Source organism: Salvia hispanica, chromosome 3, assembly GCF_023119035.1.
Source record: "Salvia hispanica cultivar TCC Black 2014 chromosome 3, UniMelb_Shisp_WGS_1.0, whole genome shotgun sequence".
NCBI lineage: Eukaryota > Viridiplantae > Streptophyta > Magnoliopsida > Lamiales > Lamiaceae > Salvia > Salvia hispanica.
This window is the reverse complement of record NC_062967.1, coordinates 4985756-4997514: the sequence shown is the minus strand read 5'-3', so window position 1 is coordinate 4997514 and position 11759 is coordinate 4985756. Positions and strand designations below refer to the sequence as shown.

Genomic DNA, 11759 nt, shown 5'->3' with positions numbered 1-11759 from the left:
AAAATGTGGTTTTCAGTCCCATTCCTTTTATCAATTCATGCATTTGATCACGGTTTAAACTTTTCGTTAATGGATCCGCTAAGTTATCCACTGACCTTACATAGTCAACTGCGATAACGCCACTTGTGATCAACTGCCTCACGGTATTATGTCGCCGACGAATGTGTCGAGACTTACCATTGTATAAGCCACTATGTGCTCTCCCTATAGCCGCTTGGCTATCACAGTGTATCACTACCGTCTGCACTGGCTTCTTCCAACATGGAATATCTTCTAGGAAGTTTCTAAGCCACTCGGCTTCTTCCCCTGCTTTGTCTAAAGCGATAAACTCAGATTCCATGGTGGATCTAGCTATACATGTCTGTTTCGTTGACTTCCACGAAACAGCTCCACCCCCCACGGTGAACACATACCCACTCGTCGAGAACGAGTCTTTTGAATCAGAGATCCAATTTGCATCACAATACCCTTCAAGTACTTGGGGATATCTTGTGTATTGCAGCTCAAAGTTAAGAATATACTTCATGTATCTCAAAACCCTACGCAGAGCTTTCCAATGTTCCTTGCTTGGGTTGCTCGCATATCGGCTCAGCTTATTCACCGTACACACAAGATCTGGTCGGGTGTAGTTTGTGACAAACATCAAACTCCCTATGATCCTTGCGTATTCTTCTTGAGCTACAGGTTCTCCCGTGTGCTTACTCAAATGCACATTGGGTTCCAATGGGGTCTTAGATGGCTCACAATTAAAGGAGTGAAACTTCTTAAGCACTTTCTCAATGTAATGAGATTGTGTCAAAGCTATTCCCTCAAGATTCCTTTTAATCTTGATTCCGAGAATCACATCAGCTAGACCCATATCTTTCATGTCGAAATTTCTCTTCAACATATTTTTGGTCTCGTTGATAATGACACTATTGCTGCCCATAATCAACAAATCATCCACATAAAGACACACAATAACGAACTCATTATTTGTGTTCTTAATGTAAACACACTTATCACACTCGTTGATAGTGAACCCATTTGACAACATCACATTGTCAAACTTCAAGTGTCATTGCAACAACGCTTGTTTTAATCCATATAGAGACCTCACTAGTTTGCATACCTTCCTTTCTTGGCCAGGTACTACAAACCCTTCAGGTTGCTCCATATAAATTTCTTCCTCCAATTCACCATTTAGAAATGCAGTTTTCACATCCATTTGGTGAATTTCAAGATTGTGCAAAGCAGCAATCGCAAGAAGCACCCGAATGGAAGTGATTCTCGTAACGGGTGAATACGTGTCGAAGAAGTCATATCCTTCTTGTTGCTTAAAGCCTTTTACAACTAGGCGAACTTTGTACTTTTCAATAGTACCATCAGTTTTATATTTCCTTCTCAGGATCCACTTGCACCCTAAGGTCTTACAACCTTCTGGCAACTCTACTAACACCCATGTGTTATTTCTCATAATTGATTCAATTTCACTATTGATTGCTTCTTGCCAGAATGGCGCATCTGGGCCAGACAGCGCTTCCGCCAACGACTTTGGTTCATCATCCAACATAAAGGTTATGAAGTCGGGACCAAAAGTCTTAGCAATTTTAACTCTTTCACCACGTCTTGGTTCTACATCCTCAGGACTTGACCTCGTCCTTTTTGGAGGATTAGAACTAGTGGATTCATCCATCATTCTTTCACTAGAACGATCCTCCTGCCTCTTGTAAGGGTAAACATTCTCAAATAATATAGCATTCCTTGACTCAATCGTTGTTCCTTCAGCCACGCCAGACACAACTGACTTATGGACTAGGAAACGATAGGCACTACTATTAAGTGCATGGCCAATAAAGATGCAATCAACTATTTTAGGGCCTATTGCAACTTGCTTCGGAGGTGGCACTTCTACCTTCGCTAAGCACCCCCACACTTTGAGGTATGAGTACGAAGGTTTCTTGCCTTTCCACAACTCATAGGGAGTCACATCCCTACTTTTTAGTGGAATCTTATTCAGGATATAATTTGCCGTTAACACAGCCTCCCCCCACATGTTCTGGGGTAAACCTGAATTAATCAACAGAGCATTCATCATCTCTTTCAGTGTTCGATTTTTGCGTTCAGCAACACCATTCGATTGAGGAGAATATGGAGCCGTGGTTTGGTGAATTATACCATTTGCATGACATAATTCTGCAAACGGCGCCACATATTCACTACCTCTATCACTTCGAACACACTTAATTCGACAATTAAGTTGATATTCGGCTTCATTTTTGAAGTCTTTAAACGCTTCAAGTGCCTCATCTTTTTACTTCTTAATAAGTAAAGGTAACAATACCTTATGCAATCATCTATAAACGTGATGAAATATTTTTTACCACCTCTTGTTTGCACAAATTTCAAATCACATACGTCTGTATGGATCAACTCAAGAGGTTTTGTGCTCCGCTCTACCGAATGGAACGACAGCTTAGCCATTTTGGCTTCAACACACACTTCACATCTTTCTTGTGAGTTAAACTTATCAACTTTTAGTAAATTAAGATTTACTAATCTTTTTATAGCATTTAGATTTACATGTCCCAATCTATTATGCCATAAATCAGAGCTCTCAAGCAAATAAGAGGATGTGTCATCTTCCTTATTGCATATTCCTTTTCCACGGTGAATGACCGTAACATTCAGCTCAAAAAGCCATTCACTAGGTGGCCTTCACTTATGAAGGGTTTTTTCCACGGTGAATGACCGTAACATTCAGCTCAAAAAGCTCATTCACTAGGTGGCCTTCACTTATGAATTTTCCATTCTTGGTCAATATAACCTTTTCACACTCAAATTCTAGTGAAAATCCATGATTTACTAGAAGTGAGTCTGACACCAAATTATTTCGGATGTCTGGGACATGCAGCACATCCTTAAGGGTAAGAACCTTTCCAAATCCTAGTTTTAGGAACACATTACCCACACCAACTACCTCAGAAGAGGCTTGGTTTCCCATGCGTACTTTTCTACCTCCAACAGATTTGTAAGTAGAAAAAACGCTTCTCTCGGAGCACACATGACATGTGGCACCCGTATCAACAAACCATTCATTTGGATTATTACCATGGTCCACGTCGGAGACCATTGCGACCACCTCATGATCTTTGTTGTTTATAACAACACGTTCAAATAATTTGCACAATATTGTCTCCAACAATAAGTACACAATTATATTGAACCATATGTGCATTGGTATATTCAACACCAAATGCATCCCAATTATTACTACCAAGTCTAAATTGGTCTTGCTTGTCAAATGACAAACGATAAACACATTTCTCAAGAAAAAAGATCTCAAGGAATTAACCACTTCATTGCGCATCGACATTGCGACTGTTCGTTTCTTCATTCTAGCTTTGGAGCTCATGTTTCCTCCAACTTCGATTGGTATAACCCTGTCTTAGAAGAGTACACTAATTTGTCTTGCGATTGTTAGGAAATAAAGGGATAAAATTCCCAAGCCGTTACAGGCGGTACTCTAACTATTACAATCGAATGAAGATAATAACAATAAGTGGAATGAAAATTACATCGGGAATAATAAATCAAACCGAACTATAAGTCGAGTCGAGGGAAGCCCTCTTTCCGCAAGACAAATTACGCCTCGGCTAGTGCTCACGGAATGGCGTATTATCCCCAAAGATAAAACGACTTCCTCCTAGCGTGTAGAAGCACCTCAAACCCGCTAGGCACCGGCGAACTTGATGAAGTTCCGAGAATCGAGCTATGCAATGCTACTATGATGTAGAGAACTAGAGAGAAGAGAGAATGCTTTTTGTTGGTGTATTCTCCACTCCAAGATCAAGCTTATATTTAGGCTAGAGAAAGCACTTGAAAGGCCTTGCAATCAAGATTATCTCTTAATGCATTTGGGGGTTACCTAAGATGAAAGGCCATAGGTCTTGGCCACCTCAAAGGTCTCCCACATTTTTCACATGTTTTTTTCCACAGTAACAACCTCGTACGTTGTAAATTTCGAATTGTTGTTGCAGTTGCATTTTTGTTTGAGGGAGTTGATTTGGGCGAGGGTGAGGTTGAAAATGGAGAAAGTGGTGTGGCCCCTGTGGGGGGGGGGTTTGAGAGAGGGAGGGGGTGGGGGGAGCTCGGGCTCGGGGGCGTGCGGGAGGCGAGGAGGCAGCGGTCGAGGAAAGGATGGACGGAGGGGGTTAGGCCGCGAGCGATCTCACCCCATGACTTGTTGAAATGTTGGCCGGAGGTCCCATCGGAGAGATGGTGCTCGTTTGCAAAACCTAAGCTCACTCCACCGCATTTGAATCGAGTTAGCTGTATCAGAGTCGTAAATGAAAATTTGTTAGTGAAATATGAGGGTCATTATATAGTACTCCTAAAATTAAAATGTGACAAATTTTGTTGGATAGACAATACTATAAAAGTTGACACACTTTGACCTAGTACGGGTTTTAAGAAATGTAATGGAAAGTGAGTTGAAAAAGTTGGTGGATGTGGGTCATACTTTTAAAATAATTAGTTTTATAATAAAATATGAGTAGGAATGAGTTAGTGAAATATGATGCTATAAAAAATGGTAAAAAGTGAAGTGCGTCAGACTTTCAGGGACGGATTGAAATGGTAAACTATGTCAAACTTTCAAGAACAGAGGTAGTACTATTTATAAAAAATTACCTGCACCAGAAAGAGGGGGAACGTGGAAATTCCCCTAGAGTAATCGACGGTGGGGACAAGGCTGGAGTTAGGCTTGGAAGCGAAACCGCCCAAATCGTCGAGGGTGGCGTCGCACTCCGCCTCCATAAACAACACCCCTTCGGCGTTGCAGTTGATCTCGATGCGGCCGCGATTATCGTCCCTTCTCAGCCTCCCGGCGAAGGGGTGGAATTGAACGAGGGCCCGGCTGAGCGCGGCCTTCATCAGCGCCGCATTGAAGAAGTCGACAGCGGCGTCGCCGCAGCGGTAATAGAAGATGTAGCGAGTGTGGAAGTTGTCGGGCATAGCTAAGTCCACGCTGGAGAGCCACAAACTGCCACTCGGCGTTTTCTCCATTGGTTTTACAATCGTCGATTCCTTCACTGTGATTTTCATGCTTCTCAATGTGTGTGTGATAGAGAAAAAAGAAAAGAGAGAAAGAAAGGTGGTATTGTACAATCTCTGTCCACGAATAAATAGAGTTTTACTAAAAGGGGAGTAACTTTCTTGTATCTTGAAAATTGATAATTTTAAAACGACAGAAATAATGAAAGAAAAAGTGATTAAGTATTATTAATGGAGAATGAAACTCATTTAATTATATAAGAAAAAAAGTTTTGTTTAATTTATAATTGGTCTAATATTAATAAATGATGAAAAATACTTCTTACATTCTATAATAAGAGTCACATTTGATTTGGGTACAAGTTTTAAGAAATGTAAAGAATCATGAGTTAAAAATTTAGTGGAATATGGAAGTCCACTTTTTTGCAGAAGTATTAGTTTTATAATAATAGAATGTGATTGAATTGAGTCAGTGGAGTGTGAGACCTACTTATCATTTATGGTAAAAATGAAATACGACTTTTATTGTGGGAAGGATCTAAATGGCAAAATATAATTTTCATATTATGAGACGGAGGGAATAGTTGTTTTTAGGAGATCGGTATAATACTAGATTCTACTGTATAACAATGATTTAATTGAGTTTGAATTTTACTTATTAAATATATAAAATTTAAAATTTGGACATATTAAATAAGTTAAATATTATTTCACCATATACACAAACAAAAGCAATAATTAATCGACAGTTTTAGGGATGGTAGGATAAACATGATAATCAATGTCGCATGGCTATAAGATAAGAATAGAGATGAGTATGGAGTTGGGATTTAGATGTTAAGATAAGGATAACAAAGAATCATCTTATCTCTGTTAGATAAGAGTATGCATTCTTTTAATATTTAGTTTATCCTATAAAAATATGCACTTTATAATTTTAGAAAAAAAAAATTTTATCTATTGAGATGATGCTGATTCTCTACTAATAATACTGTAATTGCTTTTTCTTTCTATTTCTTTCTTACTTTAATAAATGTACATTAAAACTCGTATCCAACCAAAAGTGTATACTCTTATAGGACGGAAGGAGTACTAAAATTTTACAGGTTTTAAGATAAGAATAGAGATCAGAGTGAAGTTAGGATTTAGATGCTAATATAAGGATAACAAATAAATCTTTCTATTTCATTCAAGGTGAACATTTTCCTTTTTTTATTGTCCTAATTAAGATGTGAACTTTCTATGTTTTTTTTAAAATAATTTCTCTCTCTTTATTCTCCTTATTAAAATATTTAATTACATTTTTCTCTCTATTTTATTCTAATAATTTTGTCTAAAATTTCGTATCACTCAAAAAAGTAATCATATTGAATAAAACGAAGTGAGTACTAAAGCTTATTGGCTTTAAGATAAAAACAGAGATAAGAATGAAGTAAGGATTCAGATGCTAAAATAAGGATAACAAAAAGTAATACTAAAGTTTTCATAAGATGGCTTATTTTGTGGATTGAAATTAAAATGTCATTTTATCCTTGCAAAAATTTGAATGTAAAACCCTAAGGGTGTGTTTAGTTGTGCTAAAATGACAAGATAGTACTAGTAAAATTTATTTGTAAACGTTTTTTATGTAATACGAACTGTTAGTAGGAGCTTTTACATTACTACAAAGTTTGCATAAACTGAATTACTCTATAAGAACTAAAGAAAGAAAAATGAAAAAATAGATTTATTAGAGGCTAAGCCCTAATTCATATACGTGTGTCTGCCATTAATTTCGGTGGCAAAGAGTTTGATTCATGCAAGCCTGTTGAATGAGCATTGTGCCGCGGACACCTAAAGGCTGGAACGCGCAGTTTATTTGTATGGAGAAAGATACCTAACTCATTTTTGTTTAAATGTTTTATAACTAAAATTTATGTTTTACTATTGTATTTGTATAAATTAATTTATAGTAATAATTCGAATTATTATGTTATGTAGTATTGATATCAACTTATACTCATTTTAGAATGGGCTATTGGGCTTAATTGGGCCAGAAGAAAAACATGGGCAATGAATAAAAATTTTATGTACCAATAAGAAGTTAATATATCTGCTTTATCTAATCAAATCAAAAAACGAGGCCCGAATGATTAATACTGTAATGAAAAAACTAATCAGTAAAAATGATTGACTAAAAATAAGAATAAAATAAATAATTAGATATGTAGCAGTTATTTCATTATTTGAATTTTGAACCGAGCCTAGAGATTTGCTTTTGTCTTTTTGTCGTAAGTATTCTTTTGATCTTTCAAAAAGAAATTAGAATTTCACCTCAGAATATATTACTCTCTTTTTTAAATGTTCGAATTATTCTCCATCTTTCGGCCAAATGCTAATATTACATTTTTACCCCTGCCAGCGCCAGATGTCTGCTTCTCATTGGTGGCCTGCTATATGCGCAACTGGAAGCTTTTTAAAAACTGCTCGTTACGCGGGTTTTGGGATTCACGAAGAAACTGCATTTTCGCACACAGTGAAGCGTGTTTGTGCGTTAAAATGGCGGCTGCAGGATTCTACCGGCGCTCTCTTCCTTCTCCCCCTGCCGTTGATTTCTCTTCTCCTCCAGGCAAGGTATGCGATCTCACATCTTCTTCCTTACTGGAAATGTAAAATGAATGTATATTGATTTTTATACTTACTTACATATTTGAAATCTGAGTCACAAAGTTGAAAAAATCTGAAGTTGTTTGGCATGTATTATGTTGACGATGTGAATTCGAGTTATCTGAAACTGCTGGGTTCAGAGTAGCTCAAACACGAATTCTTTTCCCATCAAGTTCTGGATTCGTTAGTGTAATGAGAGTTAAAATATTAATCTTATTAATATTTTCAATTAATTAATTGTTTGGCAGTATTGCTTAGAAATATATGTTGCTCAATATTGTTTCCAACGGTAGCTACTAAGTAAAATGGACTAAGAAATACTAGTGATTTTTCACATGAATTAACAATTCTGTAACTGAATAAACAGCTGCTTGCTTTGGCATCCTTTACACCAACGTCAATTATTATTTTCTTTTCATTTTTCCCTTGCAGGAACTGTTCAAAGAGGCCCTTCACAATGGAAATATGGAAGGTTTTTTCAATTTGATCTCTCATTTTCAGACGCAATCAGAGCCTGCTTATTGTGGTTTGGCGACTCTTGCAATGGTCTTGAATGCTCTTGGCATAGATCCCTGTAGAAAATGGAAAGGTACCTAATTTTCATGTTTCGAAGCATACCTCATGTTATTAGCATTTTCTTAATGTTTTAAACAATAGAACATGGGCTTTCGCTTTTCTTTAACGAGTAAATATTACTAGTATACTTTAAATACCAACCTTTATTCATTGTCGTTCCGTGTCAACTCGAAAGATACCATGTCATCTCAGTGTTGGTGAATTTTTGGTCGTATTAGTGTTAAGATCGAGCATATATCTAACTGGTCGGGTCGTTATAAGTCACCATGACAATGATCTGATCCACATGATTTCTCAGCCCTAGGAGGTGGGAGTGGAACCTCATGTGTGAAAAAAAGAGATTATTTGCATATCGAAAATTTAACGTCTTTGCATTAATCTTGACTTCTACATTCATGTTTGGTTGTAAATATTGCCTGAATGATGGATACTTGTTGTTTGATAGCTCAAAAAGTATATAGCTATGATTTTACTGAACTTGAATAATAGGGCCTTGGAGGTGGTTTGACGAAACCATGCTGGACTGCTGCGAGCCATTGGACAAGGTTAAGGCCAAGGGTATATCATTTGGGAAGGTAATATGCTTGGGACATTGTGCAGGTGCTAAAGTTGAATCTTTTCGCACAAATCAGAGCTCTATTGATGAATTCCGCAATCATGTAGTGGCATGCTCTACATCTGAGGATCGTCACATTATTGCATCATATACTAGAAGAGCTTTTAAGCAGGTAGATTGCAATTGACTATCTTTTCTAGTTTGTTTCTTCTTAATTGTATATAATTATGCATCTCTCTTACATACATCAACTATGTTATAATGACCTTTGGATGTTTTCGATATGGACAGGGTTTAAATTTATGGAATGCATTAAAATTTATATATTTAGGCACCAGTTTTAAAGATCATGGAAAAACCAGCCAAGCACTCTAAAAAACCACCAAAGATGAAAATTTCTTGGATGTATATAGACTTGCCTTATTTGATTGCATCTTGATAATTTACTTAATTGTGTCAGACTGGAGCAGGTCATTTTTCGCCAATTGGTGGATATCATGCTGAGATGGATATGGTACTCATTCTGGATGTTGCAAGATTTAAATATCCCCCACACTGGGTTCCCCTCACACTTCTTTGGGAAGCCATGGACTCCACTGATGAAGCCACTAAACTGAAGAGAGGGTATGCTTGCTCTGATTTGCCACTACTTTCTAAGCTTTACTTGCATGATGGTAGCTTACTTATTTGCTCTTCTCAATCTTGTTGTAATCTCTTATACAAGCACTTGTCCATCTTCTGCTGTGTGTGTTCCGACTACACCCATGGTTGTGTTTCTCGAGTTTCCCTTCTGGGCATATGCTTGAGTAAATTGCATGTTTTTTTATTAATAGATGTTTACTTTGATGTGAAACATGAGATGAGATTGTGTAATTCAAGGTTAAACAAGTTCAAAACTATGAAGTCCATCAAGATAGTAGTGGCTTGAAATTTTTTTATTTATCCTTGTTATCACTCAAAGTAAATGGCTTCTTATTGTCTCAGTTACTTCCCTTCAGGTTCATGCTCGTGTCAAGGCGCCAGAGAGAACCAGCTTTGCTCCATACCCTGGTACAACCCGAATTACTTTCACTCCATTTTCAAACCTTCTAAGAAAACGAAAAAACAGATACTTCATCGGTTATAATGTCCTGCGCATATAGTTCATTTGTATTTATAGTCTTGTCTAGTTAGTAAGTTTTAAATCAAAGAATGGCAATTGATAGGTAAAGTTTGCTTGTTTATGTTTTCCAAAATATGTTGCTTTTCATTATGTTGTATCCCGATTGGTGTAAGGCTATATAAGGGAGTGTTCTTTTTTGTTGCAAAATATATCATAAGAAAATTGAGGGATAAAAGAAGATTAAAAACTCTCACAGTTAGTAGTCCTCCCACCTTCCCTAGGGCGTAAAACATAAGAAATGTGAGGAAAATTTGAGTGAAAATGAGGGGAAAGGGGTTGCCTGGAAAAAAAATTCATCATGCTTGGGAAAAATTCTCTCTTACAGAGCATGTGAAGTGAATGGAAAATGAATGAAAATATTTGTATTTCACCATTAGTACTTATTTTTGCAGAGCTGCAAACATGATGGTTGGGCCAGTATTGGGAAATACTTGACTGATGATGTCCCGTTGTTGCTAAGTTCCCGTAGCATCAAGGATGTAAGAGATGTCATTTCCACTGTTTTCTCTTCTCTACCTTCAGATATCACAGAATTCATTAAGTGGGTGGCAGAGGTTCGCCTTGCGAAGGATGGTGGTCTACCTCTAAGTGAACAAGAGAAAGTAAAACTCGAATTTAAGGTAAGGAAACAAATATTATTAAAAACTGACGCACCTAAACACTTAGTTGGAGCATTTACTTTTCATGATTGAGTATTTTTATGTCAATTACTAGGATCTCTCCAATTAATCTATATAGGTTAACTCTCAAAATTAAATACCCCATTATCATCATGTGCTTACCTAACTTGAGTGAGACTTCCAACTTTTTTTAGGAAAAAGTGTTGAAGCAAGTGCAAGATACTAGCCTTTACAAGCATGTAACAGATGCATTGTCTTCAAAGAATTGCTTTTGCAAGAGAGAACAAAATTCTTTGCCAAATACTGTAGCAAGTGCTTGTTGCAACAATGCAAGGGAAATGAGACACACTGTTGATGAGAACAATGCTTGTGCCACGAAAATCTTGAGAGCAGAAGCAAACGGTGCTGGAGAGGTCGCAGTTGATGTTGGTTTTGAGTCACATTGCTACTCCAGCATGCCCCAGGCAAGCAACCATGTGTTGACGGTGCTTCTCTTTGCCTTGCCCCCGGAGACATGGCGTGCTGTTGTAGATGAACAAGTGTGGGAGGAGATATGTGGTCTTGTTTCAATTCAGAAACTTCCTCCACTGCTTCAAGATGAGGTATATAGAGTTTATTGTAACGCTCTCTGTGTTTGTGAGCTGTTAGTCACAGGCCGGAGTATGTTTTTGGAAGAAATAAAAGTATTTTAGCACTCCTTGCTGTTGGAAGAATTCGATTTTATCTTCGTAAAACTAATTTTCTGCGTATGCCCCTGATTAGCGATTTCTTCATGGTTTTGTTTGCAGGTTTTGCACTTGAGGGGTCAACTCTTTGTGCTCAAGAGATGCAACAATGACTGCGTAGAACATGATTTAGATGCTCTCCTTATCTAGATTTTGTTATACATATTTCCATATTAAAATGTTGTAGTAGTATTTGTAAAAGGTGATATACATGAAATAAGGGCCCTAGGGTCATCACCTGCCAAGTTTACTATTCAGTAAACTATCCCATTATTGAAGAACAAATTATGTGAAGAATTGAAATACACATACTCTGGAATCTTGTTAAATTATGTAATAAGATACAATTATATTTCTTCTATACTCTAGTATTTAGCTCCTGTATCAACTCATTTAATTGATTTAGCTTGAAAATGTAATAAATTTATTAGCTTGATTCA

General features: G+C 37.1%; 2 protein-coding genes across 2 annotated transcripts; one reads left to right on the top strand and one right to left on the bottom strand.

Annotated features, from left to right (window-relative positions):
- Positions 1 to 2701: 2701 nt before the first annotated feature.
- Positions 2702 to 5046, bottom strand: LOC125215929 (rosmarinate synthase-like). The gene is made up of 3 exons (XM_048117510.1): positions 4672 to 5046; positions 4215 to 4311; positions 2702 to 3129 (listed from the first exon to the last, which is right to left on the bottom strand). Exons 1-3 carry the CDS (start codon positions 5044 to 5046, stop codon positions 2702 to 2704), a joined length of 900 nt encoding a protein of 299 aa, XP_047973467.1.
- A 2477-nt stretch (positions 5047 to 7523) lies between these two features.
- Positions 7524 to 11682, top strand: LOC125215395 (glutathione gamma-glutamylcysteinyltransferase 1-like). Its single transcript, XM_048116801.1, has 8 exons — positions 7524 to 7647; positions 8113 to 8269; positions 8746 to 8984; positions 9273 to 9436; positions 9811 to 9862; positions 10367 to 10594; positions 10789 to 11196; positions 11383 to 11682. Exons 1-8 carry the CDS (start codon positions 7573 to 7575, stop codon positions 11467 to 11469), a joined length of 1410 nt encoding a protein of 469 aa, XP_047972758.1. The 5' UTR covers positions 7524 to 7572; the 3' UTR covers positions 11470 to 11682.
- The last annotated feature ends 77 nt before the right edge of the window (positions 11683 to 11759 follow it).

Coding starts and splice junctions, on each gene's coding strand:
- LOC125215929 (XM_048117510.1), bottom strand. CDS start 5,046: ATGGAGAAAACGCCGAGTGGCAGTTTGTGGCTCTCCAGCGTGGACTTA. Junction 4,312..4,671: donor TCCCCCTCTTTCTGGTGCAG/GTAATTTTTTAT, acceptor ACTCTGATACAG/CTAACTCGATTCAAATGCGG. Junction 3,130..4,214: donor ACATTTCAACAAGTCATGGG/GTGAGATCGCTC, acceptor TAAACAACAAAG/ATCATGAGGTGGTCGCAATG.
- LOC125215395 (XM_048116801.1), top strand. CDS start 7,573: ATGGCGGCTGCAGGATTCTACCGGCGCTCTCTTCCTTCTCCCCCTGCC. Junction 8,270..8,745: donor TCCCTGTAGAAAATGGAAAG/GTACCTAATTTT, acceptor CTTGAATAATAG/GGCCTTGGAGGTGGTTTGAC. Junction 9,863..10,366: donor CAGCTTTGCTCCATACCCTG/GTACAACCCGAA, acceptor TTATTTTTGCAG/AGCTGCAAACATGATGGTTG.